This window comes from Tympanuchus pallidicinctus, unplaced genomic scaffold, assembly GCF_026119805.1.
Source record: "Tympanuchus pallidicinctus isolate F22 unplaced genomic scaffold, pur_lepc_1.0 scaffold26, whole genome shotgun sequence".
NCBI classification, from domain to species: domain Eukaryota; kingdom Metazoa; phylum Chordata; class Aves; order Galliformes; family Phasianidae; genus Tympanuchus; species Tympanuchus pallidicinctus.
The window spans coordinates 2058555-2077857 of NW_026294743.1; the positions used below are offsets into that span (position 1 = coordinate 2058555).

At 36.8% G+C, this 19303-nt stretch overlaps 2 protein-coding genes across 3 annotated transcripts in view; one reads left to right on the plus strand and one right to left on the minus strand.

Moving 5' to 3' along the window:
- EDNRA (endothelin receptor type A) overlaps positions 1 to 9386 on the minus strand; it is a 28530-nt gene extending 19144 nt beyond the window's left edge. The window contains exons 1-2 of the mRNA XM_052690227.1: positions 9125 to 9386; positions 6207 to 6684 (exon numbers count right to left, since the gene is read on the minus strand). Of these exons, the coding sequence (XP_052546187.1) occupies positions 6207 to 6608 (402 nt within the window). The 5' untranslated portion in view covers positions 6609 to 6684; positions 9125 to 9386. The remainder of the gene's footprint in view (positions 1 to 6206; positions 6685 to 9124) is intronic.
- The window catches only part of TTC29 (tetratricopeptide repeat domain 29), a 356916-nt gene that overhangs the window by 34524 nt on the left and 303089 nt on the right, over positions 1 to 19303 (plus strand). For both annotated transcript variants that reach the window (XM_052690222.1, XM_052690223.1), the window contains exon 2: positions 8023 to 8093. The gene's annotated coding sequence lies outside the window, so the exon portion shown is untranslated. The remainder of the gene's footprint in view (positions 1 to 8022; positions 8094 to 19303) is intronic.

A 19303-nucleotide genomic window follows, 5' to 3' on the forward strand; every position in this document is an offset into this window, starting at 1 on the left:
CTGACTTTCATGAGCTGCAGGTGCTCGGTGATTCTGATGGCACAACTCTGGCAGTCAAGTTTCAGCTGTGTCTTCAGAAGGACAAATTGAATTATTCTTTTTTAATCCCTGACTTCTGTTCAGCTTGTGCAGTGATGGGTACAGGGTCCAGAACAGCAGATTTCTGGCTGTTTACATGACTTTTAGTTGTATAAGCTGCCATCATCTTCTAACTGTGCAGTAGGAGTTACAAAATTAGTGTACTCCTGGGTGATGTCCTTCCTTTGCAACATAGCACAGAATGAAATATGAGTCATATCACATGGGATTTTGTCATGTTTCCTGTAGGAAATGTTGAGCTGTGCAAGTGCAGCTCTGTCTTAAATGGTCATCTACAGTTAGGTATGTCAGTTTCAAGGCATGGGCCAAATATTGTATCTGCTGTTTCAGCTGGAATTCAGGTGGAATCTGACTGCACATAGAAACATCCAAGAGGATACTGACTTAACGACATTAAGTGACAAAAGATGTTAATTCTGGCTGAAGTGTTCCTGTCTCCAGTGTGTAAGACTCATTGATTCAAAAGAAGTGTTTCTGCTTGTAGTATTTTGGTTGCAATATTTTGATTTAATGACTCAGCCAGGACCCTTCATGTTCCTATGAAACTTCACAGCACAAAAATTCATCCTTTTAAGTCTTTCTCTTCTTTCTACGAACCCTGTACCCTGAAGAGAATTGCACTGCAGGACACTCATCCATTTCTACCTTAGGACTGCTTCACACTCCAGATATATGCCTCAGCTCTGTTCTACCACTTTGCACGTGAGGAGAGCTATAAGGGGGAAGGAGAGAGAATACTGTCTGCCTCTAAGTATTCCCACTGTTTGCTCTTGACACTGCTGGGGTGAAAAGTCCTCAACTTTGGAAGGGCATTGAGTATGGGAAAATTAGAGGAGAACAGGACAAATTTTGGTAGTGCAGGACACAAGACTAACATTGAGAATATCGAGGTGACTCAATAGTTCAGGCTTCTACTGTCTTTGTTATCTATTAGCATTTTGCTTACACCTAAAAGCATGAATACAAACTTTATCTCTTCTGCTGTTCTTTGCAGGAAATATATTCTTAGTTTTGGTAAAATCAATAGCGGTCATCTTTCCAATTTCTAGGGGGTTTCAAGATGGACTGTTTCTTCTGGAAGGAAGAAAGGTTTTGTGGGGGTGCAGGAGTAACTTCAAAGACATTTTTTCCTCTATTGTTCTATTATAGCTTATTCTGCCACTTTACTCAGCTGAGTGAAAATGAGCAATCATTTTCTCTCACTTAGGCATCTGGGGAAAGGAATGTATAGTTTTTATACAAGGGAAAATAAATGATGCTTGAAGAGCCCTGGAAAAAAAGCCTTGATTTTGAAGGAGATTTTTCTGTCTCACTTAACAGGTGAAAACCATAAATCCTAGTTTTTGCATTCTCTTTAAGATTTTTATATTTATTACAAAAATCTACTTAGCAGCAAAGCATTCCAGAAAACTCTAGACATCTTCCCTGTGATGTTGTGCTGCTTACGGAGTAGAATTTGTTCTTTTTTTCTGGTTGTTTAGTGCTGATGGCTAACTTCCCATCCTTTTAATTAAGACTGTTTCTCAAGCTGTGCTCCTCTTCTTCAGAAATATGTACTGCAAGATGTGCTTATGTGCATAGTGATTTGCTATGGGCTTGTCCTTGCACTACTTCAGCACAAAACTATAACTACTGTGGATGTCACTTGCTCAGTTAGTATACAGAATCCCTCCTGCTATCTTTGGTGTCAACGATTTATGGGTTGGAATGGTTTATGATGTGGAATATCAGTAACCAAAAATCATAAAACCATAACACTTGGTTATCAGCATTGTTTGTGTATAATATTCTGTCAGTGAAAGCAATCAGATAAGCCAAATAACTTGTGATCTAGAAGAGATGATTCTAATGCTCCTGCATTTGCTCTGATGTTGAAAAGTGTTCATGACTAAGAATGCCTGAGCTAAGACTTCCTTTATGACTGAAAATATCTGCTTACTGATAGCTAACTTTTACATTTAACTTTATAGAGTTCTAGGTGATCCACTCAGTTTTAGAAGCCATTGATACTGTAGTGTAAACATAAACATGAATAAGACAATGTAGTTTGTTAAAGAAAGCAATACTGTGATGAGCTGTTTGAAAAGTGGACACTCAAGCTTTTTTCTGGGTAGATGTCTTTTATGTTGTACTGGTAAAATAATTAAGGAAAAGTATGTAAAAATCAAACAGGTTAAAAACTGGCTTATTTGTTTCATTTACTTTTCTATAATATGATGATTTAAAGAGTTAAGAATATTAAGATTTAAGATGATAAAATTAACATAAACCTGATGTAGGTTCCTTTTCAATAAGTAGAATTCATTTAGAAAGTTTTGGTTTTTTGTTTGTTTGTTTTTTGTTTTGGGGTTCTTGTTTTTTTTTTTTTTTTTTTTTTGGTTTTTTTTCTTCATAAAAATGTAAGTGGAGACTGCTCAAAGCTTCTCAGTAACTTCTTTAATGCTGAACTTTGACATTGTGAAGATGAGAACCTGGACCTAGAATGTTACTAGCTTCATGAGCTCAGGAAACTTTCTCTTTCAGAAGCAAGAGATTTTTCTATGGAGAGAAGCTAGCTAAACTAGCCAGTGACAGCAGCAGCAGCAGCTGTAAGGGCTTTCCAAAGGTCTAGTACAACCAGGATGGACATGTTCTGCTCTTCCTGCCTTAGTAATCTGGCTAGATTCTTCATAGAAGGTAGTCCCCTAAATAAACCAGCATACATGAAGTCCAAACTTAACTTATTTCTGCAAGTGGCAGTGATGGGTAATGTGGGTGACGCAGCAGCTTTCAGGGTTGTGCTGTGTCACCTGAAAAGGAGATATGAAACTCTCTCTTCTTCAGTGCCTTAACCTTGCCTCTATAGCACCACAGAGCATTATAGTTCCCAGTCTCCTTTTCACTGAAAATAAGTAATTGCCACTGATTTGGAGGCATCATGGTTTGATATCGTGAATATCTGAGATTTGTATGTTTTGCATTAAGAGAAAACAATTTGGGTCCAGGTTCTGTAAGTGTGATTGAAAATCAAATTGTGTTAGAATGAGTTGCTCAGTCCATTAGGTTGGATTTATAATTGGTATCCTTCTAGTAAAGCTCATTTGTTACAAATTTTAATATTGATTTGATCCTATAAGTGAATATACTAGAGGTAATTAAGCCTGATGGGACTTAAATATATTCAGAATATCTTCAAAGGAGGCTAGTGAATATTACTAACATCTCAGACCATTTAACAAATTGCTAAGGGGAATCCACCATATAATTACAGTAATTGGAGAAAGAAAGTAGTAATTCTTGAGTCTACCATATAGTACAGAGGATAAAAATGGCAAAAATCTGTGACCGTATCTGTATCTGACATCAATTATGTAATTTCTTTGGTTTTTTCTTATTTTCTTTTTCCTTTTTTTTTTTTTAATTGCCACATCATTGTTAAGTGCATAACAGAATCATTGACTCTTTCCTCCTGTCACTACTGTCTTCAGATGGTTGTACTTCCAGTCACCATCCTTGATGTTATCACTCAGCTAGGGGAATTAAATGGTGCCACAGATTTGAGGATCTCTTGAGATACAAATAGGAATGACATCTAATGATAATCTAATGACATATTACTGAATGGGTAACTTGAAAATTGTCCTGTAACTAATAATTTCTTAGCAAAAGTGATAGCACTCACTATAAATGCTACATGCACACCCATGTTTCAGAACACATGCAGCTAACCAACAAGGTGGCTGCATATGAGAATTTTTAAGTAAATAATTTTGGATGTTCTAGCATTCAGAAAACTACTAAAAGCTAGGTTATGCTTGTCATCACGATTTTAATTCTGAGTTGTAGCATGTAAGAGTTGACATACATTGATGTCAGGGGTTTGCAGTTTCATTTGCAGCCTTTAATTATCAAATACTTCTCTGCAGTCCAGAAAGATATTTTGATATAGTCTATGGTCATGTTCAATAGCACAGTTCATCATACAAGTTATAGTGAGGCTAGTGAACTTTCAGAACAGACAGTGTGTCAGAAGATTAACTGTAAAAATGTATTTAAAAATAATAAAAGGAGTTTAAAAATGTAGCTTGTTGCTTTTAACTAAACTCCTTAAGAATTTTCAGAAGACTATCAAAAGGCAGTTCTGAAAGGCAAAATTAATTTCATATTTCCAGTTCCCTTTCAATGTGAAGGTACAGCACAGCTCTTGAAAGATTAGAAAAGATTTTGTAGTAGGAATACCTATTCTTTCCCAAACTTAGCTTGGAAAAAACACATGCCATATTTTCCTTCAATTTTCTTATCAAACATTCCAAAGAAATAAGAACAGTACCCTAGCAAATATCTATAAAGACAGCAGTGCATTATGGGAGATGTAGTCCAGGCTATAAATCCAATTTAGTAATGAGAATGAAAATATGCAAAACCCTAATCTCATGTCTCATTAAGCATCCCATAGGTATGGAAGACAAAGGGTAATCTCAAGTCAGGCAAAGGCTAATCATATGCATTACCTTGAGAATATAAAATATTTTCTTCTGCTATCTTATTATTAAATTGAACATTGTATTTTCCAGATGGGATACAGGAAAGTGGAAAGGAGCATTTCCATTAAATCATGTTCATTGTGATTAACAGCCTTTTTCCTGTTTTCAAATTCATACTATGTTTAAGCCAAGTTTAAAGATTTATCTGTAATTTATACTACCGTAAGATCAGAATCAGGTCATGCATGTTACTGTTGGTTATATGGCTCTACAGAAACTAAATGTATGCACATACACATATTTTTAATTCATTAATGATTTCAGGCTGTTATGATCTTGCTGTATCAACGCCTGTGTTATAATGCAGGCCAAGTCACTATGCAATAGATAGAACATACTTCTTTATTCAGCTCACCGGTGGTTTTTTTTTTTATAATTTAAAAATCCAACTGGAAACCATGGAACACTACTTAATCTAAATTTATGCATGAATTAATTTGCTTTGTTTAAAATTCATGTACCTAAAAGTTAAGTTTCTATGATCTCTAAAGGCCAAAATGTGAGGAATGGTCAATTCATTATGCTACTTAATGTTAACGTTTACTGTCAGAAATGCCTCAAGTTTTTACTGATATCCTGTCAGCTCTGGATTTGTATAATCCACAAGGATTACAAAATTATTTGAAGACTTTCTAAAACAAGTTAACATCACTGAGATACATATATTCAAAAAGGACTTCATTCCATTCCTTCAAGCCTGTCCTGGAATCATAGAATCATTAAGGTTGGGAAAGGCCTCTAAGATCATCTAGTCCAACTGCCCACCTACCACCAATATCACCCAGTAAACCCATGTTCCTTAGTAACACATCTACATGTTTTTTGAATACTTCCAGGGACAGTGATTCCACCACCTCCGTGGGCAGCCTGTTCCAGTGCTTGACCACTCTTTGGGATGTTATGTTAGTAAACATATATTGCGTTAGAAAAAAAGCACCATTTTATGGCTTTGTTTGATTAAAATGAAAGATAAAATTTAAAAAGAGAAAGAACAAGTGGGACAGAAGTGCTGAAGACCCCTTTTATACATTGAGAAAACCAGACGAAATTTGATTCTTCAAAAGTGTTCTGTGATATAATTAATAATTACTAGCCCTGAAATAACTTCGGAAATCTGTTTTTTATGAGTGTTGAATTAAAACCTTAATTCACAGCGTGACTGACACAATGTCTCTCTGCAGTCATAACATGAATCTTGCTGATCACAGAGTATTTTCTGTAAAAACATAAAGTAAGGATAAAATATTCCAAAAATAGCAACTAGCCCTATACTATATATATGCTGCCCATAAAGTGGGAGAACAACTTATAAAAAGTCTACTCTCACAATTTGTTTTGTTAGCTATAGCAGTTAGGATAAATGAAAAGCTACTTGATATAGCACTAATGTAGGTTGGAGCTACATCTTTAAATGAAGAGGTTAGACCTGAGAGCAAGAACATTGTTATAGAATGAAAGCAAGTTGTGTTTTTTTCTTAAGTGAACTATTCATTGACAAAGAAGTATTACTTAGAGAAGTAACCAAAGAGAACTAGTGTACTTGTAAGGAAACTGCAGTTAAAAGGTGATGTTGTCGCATCCTACCTTGTACACAATGATAGGAATATCAATGACAATATAGATAAGGTCTCCTAGTGCCAGACTGGCTATCAGTGCATTTGGGCCATTCCTCATACACTTGTTCTGGTAAATGATCCTCAGCAGAGTTGCATTCCCAACCATTCCAACGATGAAAATAGCACAAGATACCACCGTGTTAATGTATTTAAAAGTTTCAGCAATCTTAGTCTGCTGGGAGCATTTGACAGTTTGGTTGGATACCAGGGGCCGTCTAGTGGCGGGGAGTAGGCTGGATTCAATCCCTGAGGAAGTGGAAAGGTAGATTCCCACATCGCTCCGATTGGTAGCGTATCTGTCAGAGCTGTCACAGAAGACAAATCCCAAAAGCAGCAGCAGCAAAGAAACTCGTAAATACAAGGCTTCCATCACGAAGTCCCAAATGGGCAAAGTCAGCGAGGCAGGTTTTTTCAGTATCTCAGTGAAATACTGAGCAGTTTTTCACCTGCAGAGAAAAACAATTAAAAAAAAAAAGAAGAAAAAAAGAAAAAAAGAAAAGAAAAGAAATGGAACATCAGTACACCAAGTAGGGTAACACATCCTATTTATCAGGTAGAAAGAAGGGCATTTGTGCACTTTCTGTAGTGCATGTATGTAAACACTTGTTCATCATTATCGTGTTACTCTGAAATCTAGATTGCCCCCATTCATTAATTCACTAACAAGACACAAAGACAGATGAGATCCTGCAGGATCCTTTTAGTTGGAGACAGAATTTGTATATGAAAGGACAAAATATGGTGGGTGAAGCTTTGTTTTAAAAAGTAGTCTTGCAAGAAAAGTATACCATTAAAGGGAGCCCTTGGAGACTGTTCTGTGGTATTTTAAACTAAATGAAAGGTTATTATTTTGGCTATTTAAAGGTAAGGTACCAATTCTGCATTAATAATTACAGGCACTATATTTGGTTGTTTTTTTTTTTTGTGTTTTTTATATTTTGCAATAATTAGGATTTATGTTATTTTTCTTAACTTTATAATTATCCAGATTTCAGAAGAAGTGTGAAAATACATGTATTTCAAATCAAAATTTGGACTGGATCTGAAGTCCAAAGATATTGGGGGGAAGACTTTGATAATCTCAGGACGTTTGACCAGGACAAGTCCTTAAAACTGCTTGTGTCAATTTGCTGAGATAAAGATAAGTCTTTGGTTCTGAATCATGTAATTGTAGCTCATGTTGCAGTCCTTATCCAGGGTTCAGTTAATTATGAAAAAAAATCACTCTCTTCCACAGATAAAAAAAAAAATAGAACAACTTGGTTTAGTATTCTAAGTGATAACATGACATTTTTAGATAGGAAAGGAAGCATCATAGCATTCTGTCCTGGTATAGCTGCCTGTTTGTGTCTCCAGAGTTGTTGGCTCCTGCTGCAGGGGGCAGATAGCACCTTCTGTGAAACCTGCTGGAGGTATAAGCCAAGGAGGACACTCTAAAATCCGTTTCCTTCAAATCTTAGTCTAATGTAGGATGAAGTTTCTTTAGGTGGCTTGTGGCAGTGTTGCCAAAAGAAGAATAGAAAGTCAAGTATTTATAACTTTCTGATTTCTAGAGACTTGTATGAAGGGAGCCTTTAAATGAGTCCTTATTTCATTCCCTATAGAGCTATTAATTCGGTTTATAACAAGAAAACAATTTACAACAGAAAAAATGTGGCAGACAAGTTACTGATAGGAGCTCTGCGCAGCCACACTATAAATATTTATTATGTGATCTGTAAAAGTGTGTGCATGGCTGTATGCAGCTTCTGTAAAGCTAATGGCTATTTCTGTCTATTATGCAGAGCGTATGCAGACCAGCGATCCAAACTGAGTCTTCTATCGTGGTGCATCTGAGATGGCCAGCTGACCAAGTGTGAGTACCTGTGTGCTTTTAAAGTTTTATATGCTGAACAGCAAATCCTTCTTTGTTAAATGCCTGTTACAATGGATGGTCAGCAACAGTCAGCAGGATGGAAGTGCTTTTGCTTTACGATTCTAAATCGCATCGGAAATAGCAGGCAACTTTTTTTTACCACAACTCTTTTCAGACAAATATTTATACTTACATCTTTTACAGTGACTACAGCTCCCACAGACTCTCTTAGTCACAATATAGTGTACTCCTTATTTAATGACGTTTTCCTGTGACAGCTTAATATGCACGTGCCATATGGCATGGTAATCACACAGGCAGCAAGCAAAGCTGGGAACAGAACTGCCGGTTGCCATCTCTTCCCTCTTTCAGCAGAAACTTTCCCATAAGAAGCAAAATTAAATTGTGTTTTTATAAAATAATTTTTAATGATCTTTTCCTGTGGATTCCTGTCAAATCCACAGTGTGTGTATTATTACAGCATATGATAACGACCTGCGACCCTCCTCACGTAGGTAACTCGGCGGTACCCTTACTAACTTTCAGCAATAATGTACTCTAATTTTCTTCTTCCGCACGGTGTGAGGCGATGGGGCAGACCTGCAGGCCACGTGCGTGTGCTGTCCCTGTGCTTACAGAGTCCGGGCTCGGGAACATCCCGTGCTGGGGTAGCAAGCCCAAAGCTCTACGCGCCTCGAATCGCAAGGAAAGCGTACTGTTGTAAGTGAAAGCGTCCCGAGCATTAAAGAGCAGCTAAAACGTGAACAACGCTTTATCTGCCCTAAAAGCGGCTGAGGTACAGATCAGAACAAGATCTGATTAAACCAGGGCTCGAAAGCTGTGAAAGAAGCAGCGCCGAGAACGTGAGTTCCTCTGGGCTGTCTCCCACCGCGGCACAGCGAGGTCTCCTCGCTGCCAGGATGACTGCCTCGCAGTTCTCCCGCTGGCACAAAAGGCTCTCCCTCCACCCGCACCACTACGGGGATCCACCCTCGCCCCCACCCGCCGGTCACGCCGTGCCTCGCCATTACCTGCGGGCTGCTGCCCCGCGGCCGGCTCCGCGCACTCAGCCCAGCCGTGCGGCCGGCCCCGGCTCCGCGCTCATGCTGCGGCTGCTGCCCCCGCTGCCGCGATTTCCTCCGAGAGCTTTTCCTGGGATGGTCTCGGCGGATCCTCCCGCCTGCCGCTGACTGGGTGGGATAGACAATCTCCACCTCCGCTGAATCAGTAACGGAAAGGCAGACTGAAGGAGAATGCTGAGCGTCCTCTCCGTTCTGCCCCCTCCCCCAATTAAAACAAGTCTGCAGCCCGAACCGAGCCCCTGCCAACGTTAAACACAAAGGCTGCCTCCCGGGCACGGGGGAACACTGAGAGCTCTTTAACTGTTTCCTCTCTGACATGGAGGTAAACTACTTGACTGGACTCATTTAAGCAACGGCCTTTGGGAATCCATCCGTTCCTGTAGCTGCCTCCTAATAGCGCGTTGGGTTCACGCAAAGGTTGTGTGTCTGATTCAATCAGACGACTTAGAGCCGCAACCAGACTGGGGGAAAAAAATATGATTAAATGCACAGCTTTTGTTTGCATTTTTCCCTGACTTAGTCAGGATTATGTTTGCAAGGCAATCAGTAAAACTGGACGTGCAAAAGTTTCAAAAACTCAGGATCTGTAAATTGCTCTTGGGTGAAATTTTCTGTGGTCCATCCAGGACGTACCTTGTTAATACCTTTTATTTTTCAAGGCCAAAACCACATCTACAAAGATAATAAAATCGTAGGATTTTCTGGCATTCACGTATTTCATAATACTGCTCTTCTGACAAGGTAGTGGCACAAAAGGACTTAAGCAGAAAGTTGGGAAGCTCTCTTACAGTTAACAACCTTCTCTCAGTATGAAGAAAAAAAGAGAGAGTGCAGCTTGAAATGGAAACAGTTTCAAGTTCCCTTCATGCTAGCAAGTTTAAGAAACGTCGAATCCCTTGTTGAATCATTCCAAGGTCCTAATTTCATGGCAAGTTTCCATCTGGCTTTAGCACAGAAATTATTTTCTTCTTTTGAGGCAGTCTTCCTAAATATAATATAAAACTGCGTGGTCCTAAAGAGATGAGAACAATCTGAAAAGAACAACAAAAAAATGCAATGTCCAGTAACCTGCAGAGTTAAGATACCTGGTAGTAAATCATGTAAGAAGTTGCTTAAAACTTTATGAGTACTACACAGTTAAAAGAATGTTTCTGTAGACACTCTTAAATCACCTGATAAAGCTTGAACAAAAAATCCTACAAAATCTGGGTGTCTGGTTCAACTAGAACAGCAATGCTTCATTTCTTCTAGAAAGCCATCTGTATTAAATGTGTCAGAGTTCAAGATGGTTCAAGGAATGTAAGTTCCTTGGTTCAGACTGAGAACCACAAGAAGCCTGCTTGCAAATCAGATATGAAAGCTTAATTCAAAATCTTGTGTTGCCTTGAAGCTGAAAAAAGGCTGCCTAGCCACTAAATTGTCCATATGATATTAGTAAAAATAATTTTAAAATTCTTTACAGTTTGATCAGAGATGCTTAGTATTAATGTTGTGCTTTGTCAAGAATCATCTGTATGATAACGTGCTGGAATACCTCTTGAAGTGCTAGGAAGTCTGTACTTAAAGTTCACACATGCATTATGGAGTGCTTTCCCTAATGCAATTATTGAATCTTTTTTATGTTCTCTAGACATTCTTAACAACCTGATCCTTTGCTATTATCCAAAAAACTAGAATTGCGTGATCAACTCGATGAAATTTTGGTATCTGCTCTTATTCAAAAACATGTTTTCCTTTCAATTAATAATTTCATTAATTTGGAGGGTTTATATCATATGTTCATACACCGACGTGCCTAACTATATTTTCTATTAAATGGAATGAATAGATCTGCTAATGCCATTAAATTTTAAAATACAGAAGAAGGAGAGGTATTTATTACCATTTTGCTTTCTTCTGTTATTGCCAACCCACATAAGTAGTATTAATTATTAGAAATTACTGAATTGCTCATAGCAATTCTGTGTTCTTCATTTTGGTTTTTGTTTATTTGTTTGGATTATTATTATTATTAATATTATAATTATTATTACTGTACTATTAATTAATTGGGCCTTTTTTCTGTATTTAATTTTCAATTTGCATCTTAAACTCAGAAGTTGTTCTTAATCATTCCTGATTGTTTTGGTTGTGGTTTTCTTTTTCTTTTCTTTTCTTTTCTTTTTTTTTTTTTTTCCACTTTTTCAGGAAGTGTTTTAAAAAAGTAATCATGTATGAACTATTCTTAAATTGGGTTTTCAAACGCAGTTGACCTCAGCTACTACGAAAAGTGACTATGTGCAGTTTATCACACCAGTATCTTTTTAAGTACAGTAGAAGCTTTCACCGCTGTTGTAGGACTACTCTGTGCACGCGTTCTTTTATGGAAGAGCTCTTGACTAAGATCTCAGTATTTCAGAATCAGTGTAATGAAAGCGTTTCCTTTGACCTCAGCTTTCTGTCTTCAACAGACTACTTAGTTTGACTTGCATAACTGCAGAGATTCAGAGTAAGGGTAACATACTCGTCTTATGACACAGAATCTCATTTTATTTAATTTCAAGGGTATCTGAATTTTGCAGCTAGAGTCATTCTTCAAGAAGACTCAATGTTTTTGAAAGCTGTTGGTTTTCCTGAAGAATTCAGGAATTACAAAAGTGTGCTTTGTTACAAGGTTATTAGACATATATACCTGAAGTGACTTTTATACAGGTTTTATATACAACAGAAAATACAAAAGGATCTTTAGCTACATTTGGATGAGCTAGTTTGGATTGAAATGCATCTCCTCTGAATTAGAGTGAAGTAGAAACCATGTTCATGAGTTCATGAAGTCTAAAATCCCATTCATAGGACTCAAAAGGCCAAAATAGCAAATAGATATTGGTCTACCATTGGCATTTCATAAAGTTTCAGTTTGCCACGTCTTTAATTTGTAGCATTTCCAGAAAGTCAAAAGAGTTATTTATGGCAAAGTATGTAAATATCTAGTTGTTTTGCTTTCTTCCACTTGATATGAATTCATAACACAAAGTGAATTATAGTGAGTGTTCCTTTAATATTAGTTTATTATAGCATTGGAAAAGTTAAATGTTAGAGAACTGCTTAAATATTTCTGCATTTGGAAAGCTGTGGAAAAAAAATATATAATAATAATTCATACCAGCGCTTCTTGAATCTAAGTCCTTCATCCTGTTCCTGTTAGCCATAATCTATATCTATTTAGATTTCATGCAGATGGGGAAAACTAAAATTATTAAATATGAAAAATAATTTCTGAAATTAATATAATTTCTTGCTTTATTGAAAGAGCTTTTTCATCTGTAGTGGGGCATCATTTGCCTCCCAGCCTTCCTGCCTCTGTTGACCATTAACTAGTTAAGTGTCAGAATAGCAGAACAGCACTATTTTACCAAATTACTTACTCTCTTAGTCCCTGGTGAAAGATCCGTGGCCAAAGGTGTCCCTGTGTTTAGAAATGTTGACACCTTAATAGATCCTGTGCTATTTAGACTCAAACCCAATCCATTGATACATTAGATCCATTTCTCCTTATTAGTAGTTGAAAGCAATTGTCTTAAGACCAGTGATTAAAGTACTTCCACCTTTACCTTACTCTAATCACTAAAGATGATTTTATTAATGTTTTCAAATATATCCTGAAGTGGAATGTCTATGAATAGAATGTATAAAAAGTGAGAGGAATGTTAATGTGCTAAGACCCTGAAATTAGCTACAAGCTAAGGGATTCAAGGAACCTGCTCAAAAAGGCTGGACTTTAATGATAATGGATAAGAGAATTTCACATGACATCCTAAATATGAAGTAAAAAAATAAATAAAGAAAGAAAGAAAGACCTGTGAAATACAAAATCATACAGGATGCCTGTTCTGTAGTTTTGCAATGAGTGAAACTATGGAATGAGTGACTATGTCACTACCGAAAAAGAAAAATTAAAAGAAAAATTAGGAGTAAAGACAAAGACAAAGCAAAGTTTGTTTTAAAGAACACTAAGATTAAGAGAATCGATCAGATTAGCTTTTTTTTTTTAATCTTTATTTCACATAAGCAAGCTCCAAACCACACACTTTCTGTGTTAGAGGAATGCTATTCTACTGCCAGATCCTTCTGTTATTATATTAATCACTTCTAAAATTATCTAGAGAAGATAGTGAGATATTAGAATGCCATTTTATCTTTATCTAAATAAGATTAGAGCTATTTCTTTTGACCACTCTGCAGTGAAGATGTTTTTTGTGGAAAACCCTGACTCATCTCACTTAATTCTTAATTCCAAGTTATCTAACTTTTTTATTAGCATAACTATTAATTAAAATAAGCAATGTGTTCATTTATTTTGATACAGCAAGTTACTCTTTTTGTATTATTCAGTGTGCAGTGGTTACCTTAACGTAGTATTAGATAATCACATAATTGCAGGGGCTGAAGGAGACCTCAAGAGATCATTGAGTCAAACCTGCTGCTGAAGCAGGCTCTCTGCAATAGGTTGCAACGGCAGGCATCCAGATGGGTCTCGAGTATCTCCATAGAAGGAGACTCCATAACCTCTCTGGGCAACCTGCTCTAGTGCTCCATCATCTTTACCGTAAAGAAGTTCTGCATGTTTGTATGGAACTTCGTGTGTTCAAGTTTTAGGCCGTTGCTTCTTGTTCTATTGCTACACACTACCTGGTCTCATTCATTTGCCTTCAATTTCCTTTAGATATTTATAAACATTCATCAGATTGCTCCTTGTCTTTTCCCCAGGCTGAGCAGATCCAGGTTACTCTCATACGGAAGATGCTCCAGGTCCTTTATCATCTTTGTGGCCCTCCACTGAGAGGTTGGGAGGAAACTAACCTTGGCTCATTTCATTTCTCTTCCATCTGAACTTGTAAGAGCCTTATCTGTCTTCTTTTGCTATATTCTTTCTAAGAACTTATCTTCCAAGTATATATATATATATATATATATATATACACACACACATATATATATATATATATATACACACATATATATATATATATTTAGACATGAAACCTTAACAACAGCACTCACCTGCTCTTTTTTCTACTGATTCTTGTCCTACCCAGTGTTGATGATCTACTGTAGTTTCTCGCACAGGTGGTAGTGTGCGTTATTTGTTCATACACTAAACATTTTCTAGCTTACCCTTAATCTTATAGTGCTGTAGTTTGGTGTGATAAGTAAAGATGGACAAGCAAATTGAGAAAATGTTATGCCCACCTGTGATATCCTCCTTGGGTGCTGACTCCCCAGCCCTGTAGGAATGGCTGGCCTTGGCTGCTCCCAAAAAGAAGGCATGCTGGAATGAAAAACAAAGGAGTGAACTCCAGTGTCTCAGTCCAAGTATCCTAGACAAAAGATCTAACTCAGTTACAATGTCTTCGGACAGACACCTTTTATTTTTTTCCACTGGTAACTGCAACCATGTGTTTTCTAATCAAATTTCTCACTCTGAATACAATGTCTCAAACTTTATTTCTATGCAACCTGCAGCAGATACAAAGAAAACAATAGCACTATTTAAAAGAGTAAATTCTCAGCTGCAGAACAGTATTTTTCAACATAGTTACCACCATTAGCTATGCATTTCCACAGGAGATGAACAAGAGCCTGCATACCATGCTTGTAAAAATTTGCACCAGCAGAAGTGACCTGCTGTTGCTGTCACCACTGCTGAAGTGCACCAGTCATCACCACCCCACCATGCTAACCATGCACTTCTTGGTCTTTATGAATGTTCAGCAGGTAGTGATAAATGTCAGTGGATGCAGTTTCTTCAGCATGGGAGAATTCAGTGACACACCTTTGCTTCATATGTGCTTCTTTGTCAAATGCCTTTTTATCAGACTGCCCCTCTGCTGTCATCTGTTGTACAGTAACAAAACATTATGGAATATTGGTGGGAAGATTCAACTTCTACCACTAACATCTGCCTTTGATTTTCTGGGCCAGTATAATAAAATAGGAGGCATTATGTTCAGAGCAGCCCTCGTATTATGTAGCTGAGCTGCTCTCTGTGTACCAAGCTACTGTTGTGGTTCTACTCAGTGTGATAAGAGAGAAATAATGTACAGGAAAACTCCTACAGCAAGGTATTTGTATCAACCTGTAACACAAGACTATTCATCTGTATAAACTGAAAAATATAGAAGTTCAAGGTTATGCCATTTCCGGGCTCGATAGTGTAGCTAATGACTTTCTCTGATAATTCTTATGAATATAGCAAAAGTACTATTTCTGTTGCTAATACATATAATAATGTATTGTGGGTAACAACAACTAATACATTTTTAAAATGTTCAACTATTACTTTTCCTTGTCACAAACTTTCATCAACTCTTGTTGATTTAATATGCTATTCAATTTAAATATTTAGGAAGTAGGTTAAAAAATACCAACAATAAATATATGCAAATATATTCATATGTATTCCTTGAACCACGGAGTTTATAATTTGCATCATGCTTTCCAAAGGAAGAATATCTCAAAAAGACACTTTTCAGTGCTTTAAAAACATCAAACTCATATGTTCTAATCCATAAGCAAATATAATGCTAAATGTTAACTACTTCAGATCTAAGACAGTAGAAATGCGAGGTTCTCTTTTATCAGAGGAAAGTTTTGTAGTTATTTAGAATAGATTATGAACATACTGAAAAAACATGCAAATGTTCATGAAACAAAGATTGGAAACATGCACCACTATCGTGATCAAATATCACCTAGTTACTTCAGACCCATCTGGAGTACTGTGTCCAGGTCTAGGGCCCCCAGTACAAGAAAGACAGGGATCTGTTGGAGAGGGTCCAGAGGAGAGCCACAAAGATGATCGGAGAGCTGGAGCACCTCTTCTATGAAGAGAGACTGAGAGAGCTGGGCTTGTTCAATCTGGAGAAAAGAAGGCTGCAGGGTGACCTCAATGCAGCCTCTCTGTTCCTGAAGGGAGCCTACAAACAGGAGGGGGGGCAACTCTTGGAAAGGATAGGACAAGGGGAACTGCTTCTATGGTGAAGGAGGGGAAGATTTAAATTTGATGTCAGGGGGAAGTTCTTCTCTATGGGAGTAGTGAAGTGCTGGAACAGGGTGCCCAGAGAGGTTGTGGATGCCCCATTCCTGGAGGTGTTCTAAGGCCAGGTCGGATGGGGCCCTGGGCAGCCTGGTCTAGTATTAAATGTAGAGATTGGTAGCCCTGCATGTGGCGGGGGGTTGGAGATTCATGGTCCTTGAGGTTCCTTCCAACCCAGGCCATTCTGTGATTCTTTGAACCACTGAAATCAGAGATACTCGTGGGACTCTGTTATAATATTGTTGTACCTGATTTTCAGCTGGCATGAGTGAGCCAGCTTATATTTAATGAGCCAGTATATTTCTTGATGGACCTGGAAATACAACTATTTGTATAATCAGAGAATGATCATAAATTATGTAATTATTTCAGAGTCATTAATATACTCTGTAGGGAACCAAGCTGTTATGTACATATATATGTCAAAATATATCTAAAACAGGACAATTGCTGCAATTTTCTACAAAGCTGTTCATACTTCCTCAGGTTTTTAATTCTGCCATTTTCACATTTTCTAATATGTCCTGATTGTTTATATATTAGTTAACTAGTGGCTACAATAATTTTGACAGTACATTTTCAATAACTTTTGGAAGTTAGTTGAAAATCAAATTTAAATTTTGAAATAATCTGTATTCTGAAATATTTTTTTGAAAATGAGTTCCCAGGGAATGACAATATTTGAAGAAATCTGTTTCTAAACAGGCCTTAAACTGTAATAATGCACTTAAGTATTGAGTCTGTGAATGAGCTCACTTCAAGTATATTTCATTTTCTTTCTATTTAATAATTGCAAGTAATGTGAACATTTGTACAAAATTACATTGTTCATGTGTAATTTATAATCAAAGATAAGGTTGTTTGAAACATCTGAACAATTAATTATACAGTTGTATGAAGATCAAACAAATGGATAAGGCTGGATTTTAAGTTAAATAGTTTAGGTATTTGACAAATATTCACAGAAAAATATCTGAATGAAAGCATCAGCAAGTGCCCGTAATTGATTTATAAGATCCAAGTAGCTATCTACTGTTTTTTCAGTTGGTGCAATTCAAATCTCATCTGCACTATTACTTTTGAAATAATGGCCAAGAACAACAAAAGCTTTAGAAAAACAGTAACAATATGGGAAAAAAATGAGGTTTTTTTTTTTTTTTAAATTTAGATTTACCATACTGCAGTGGTCTGGCAAAACACAAGATGGACTAAAAGACTGCTTCCAGTTTAACTTGGAACCTGTACTTTATACCATTGGCTGAGCTTTATTTGACTCAGGATCTGTGTTTTGGCTTTCTCTTTTCAATTTATATTAGTAAGTGAAAAAATTGGGAAGGCCATACCGAAAACAATTTTTTCCTGAAATTTAATAATGCTTTTTGTTTTGTTTTGCTTTCTTCTTCTTATTTTGCAGTATATTGAACTGAGGAGGAAGGTTGCTTTAGATGAGCTGCTACTGAGATATTTTGGTATCTGCAACCTTTCTTAGTTCAAGTTATTGAGTGTTTATTAGCTCCTCTAGCTGCACCTTCCGATTAAATAAGTTTACTCACCTTTGCAGTTCTTTGAATACACATGCCTGTACACATATATCAGATACAGAACACTAAAAGATTTTGTTTGTTGTCGAAATGCATACATGCTAAAAAGTCTTTCAAGTTATGCAAAAGTAGGAAAAAAGTCTTTATGATTTTGGCTGCTAGCATTTGGCGAGACTAAAGGGAAATGAAACAAACAGATGTCCTATAAACTGTCAAGACCTAATAAGTCTGGTATTAATAGACATGTCTGGGCCAAGTACTCTCTAGAGATAGTAACAATAATTGTTGCCTCCAGATAGTCACAAACCTAGTTTGCAATTTTCTAAAGAGTTCAAATTTTCAATTGTTGTGTTTTTTAAAAATTTTAATTAATTATTACTCTCATTATAATACTGTCTGTAGATATAAGTACCCACCCTTATGGAGGTGTCTTAACATGAAATGAAGTTTTAGGGTTCTTTTTAAAGGTGAATAGGAGCTGATATTTTAATTCCTTTTGCCTTGAAGGGCTGGTATGACGGTATATTAAGAAATGCTAGTTTGAACAGATATGTTTGGCAACTTATACCTAAGTGTTGAGACTCAGATTCAGACTATTTTCTTGTATAAGTCTGTACATCTTATCCTCAATTGTCACCTTGTGGTACTATCAACTGCCACAGTACTTGATGAAGCATCTCAAGTGGACAGGAAGGTGGTCAGGAAGGTGAATAAGTAATACTTTTAGAGACGACAGTTTACATTTAGGACACTGGATATGAAGTGATATTAACTAAGAAGTTTTCGACTTCTGTTAGAGCACACCACTTTTTGGTCTCTGATTTAACTACTGTCAGATCACTCAGATGGAAACCATAGAGCTAGTGGAAGACTTATATTTCTTACAGAAATCACAACATTCCTTAATGAGAAGCAGGCCTGGAACAAACGCAATTACAAACACGCAGAGAAATTTAAACTATCAGTATTTTTTAAAAATATACTCTTTTGTATGTAACATTACTGTAGAGGCATATGAAATTCTCAGTGGCAGTGCTGTGGCTTTTTTCAATAAAGATTTCAGATTTTTTTTTTTTATTAAAATGGTTGACAAATGTTTGCAACCACTTAATGAAAACAATCTGGTACTAAGCTTTTAAAATAAGACTAAAAATGTCTGGCACTAGAAAAAAAAATCCATGCACAGAAACTGGAACATTTTTTGAATTTTGTGGTATTCTTTTGGGCGCTCATTTGGAGGGACTTGAATACAGAATCTGCTTTTTGATTACTTTGAAGTAAAATGGCACTTTTCTCTTAGTTCAAATAGGTGCTAAGCAGATCTTCTGAATTTAGTTGTCCTTATTTAAGATGCTGCTACCCTTCCATTGCTTGTCTACAATCAGAAGTAGGACATGTCACCTCCCCATAGCTCTATTAGGAGCCTGTTCCTGCATATTAAACTAGGACAGCTGGGTTCCTGAAGCAAATAAAGAGCTGCTTGGGTAGGCCTCTTTTGAAGAGACAAGTTGG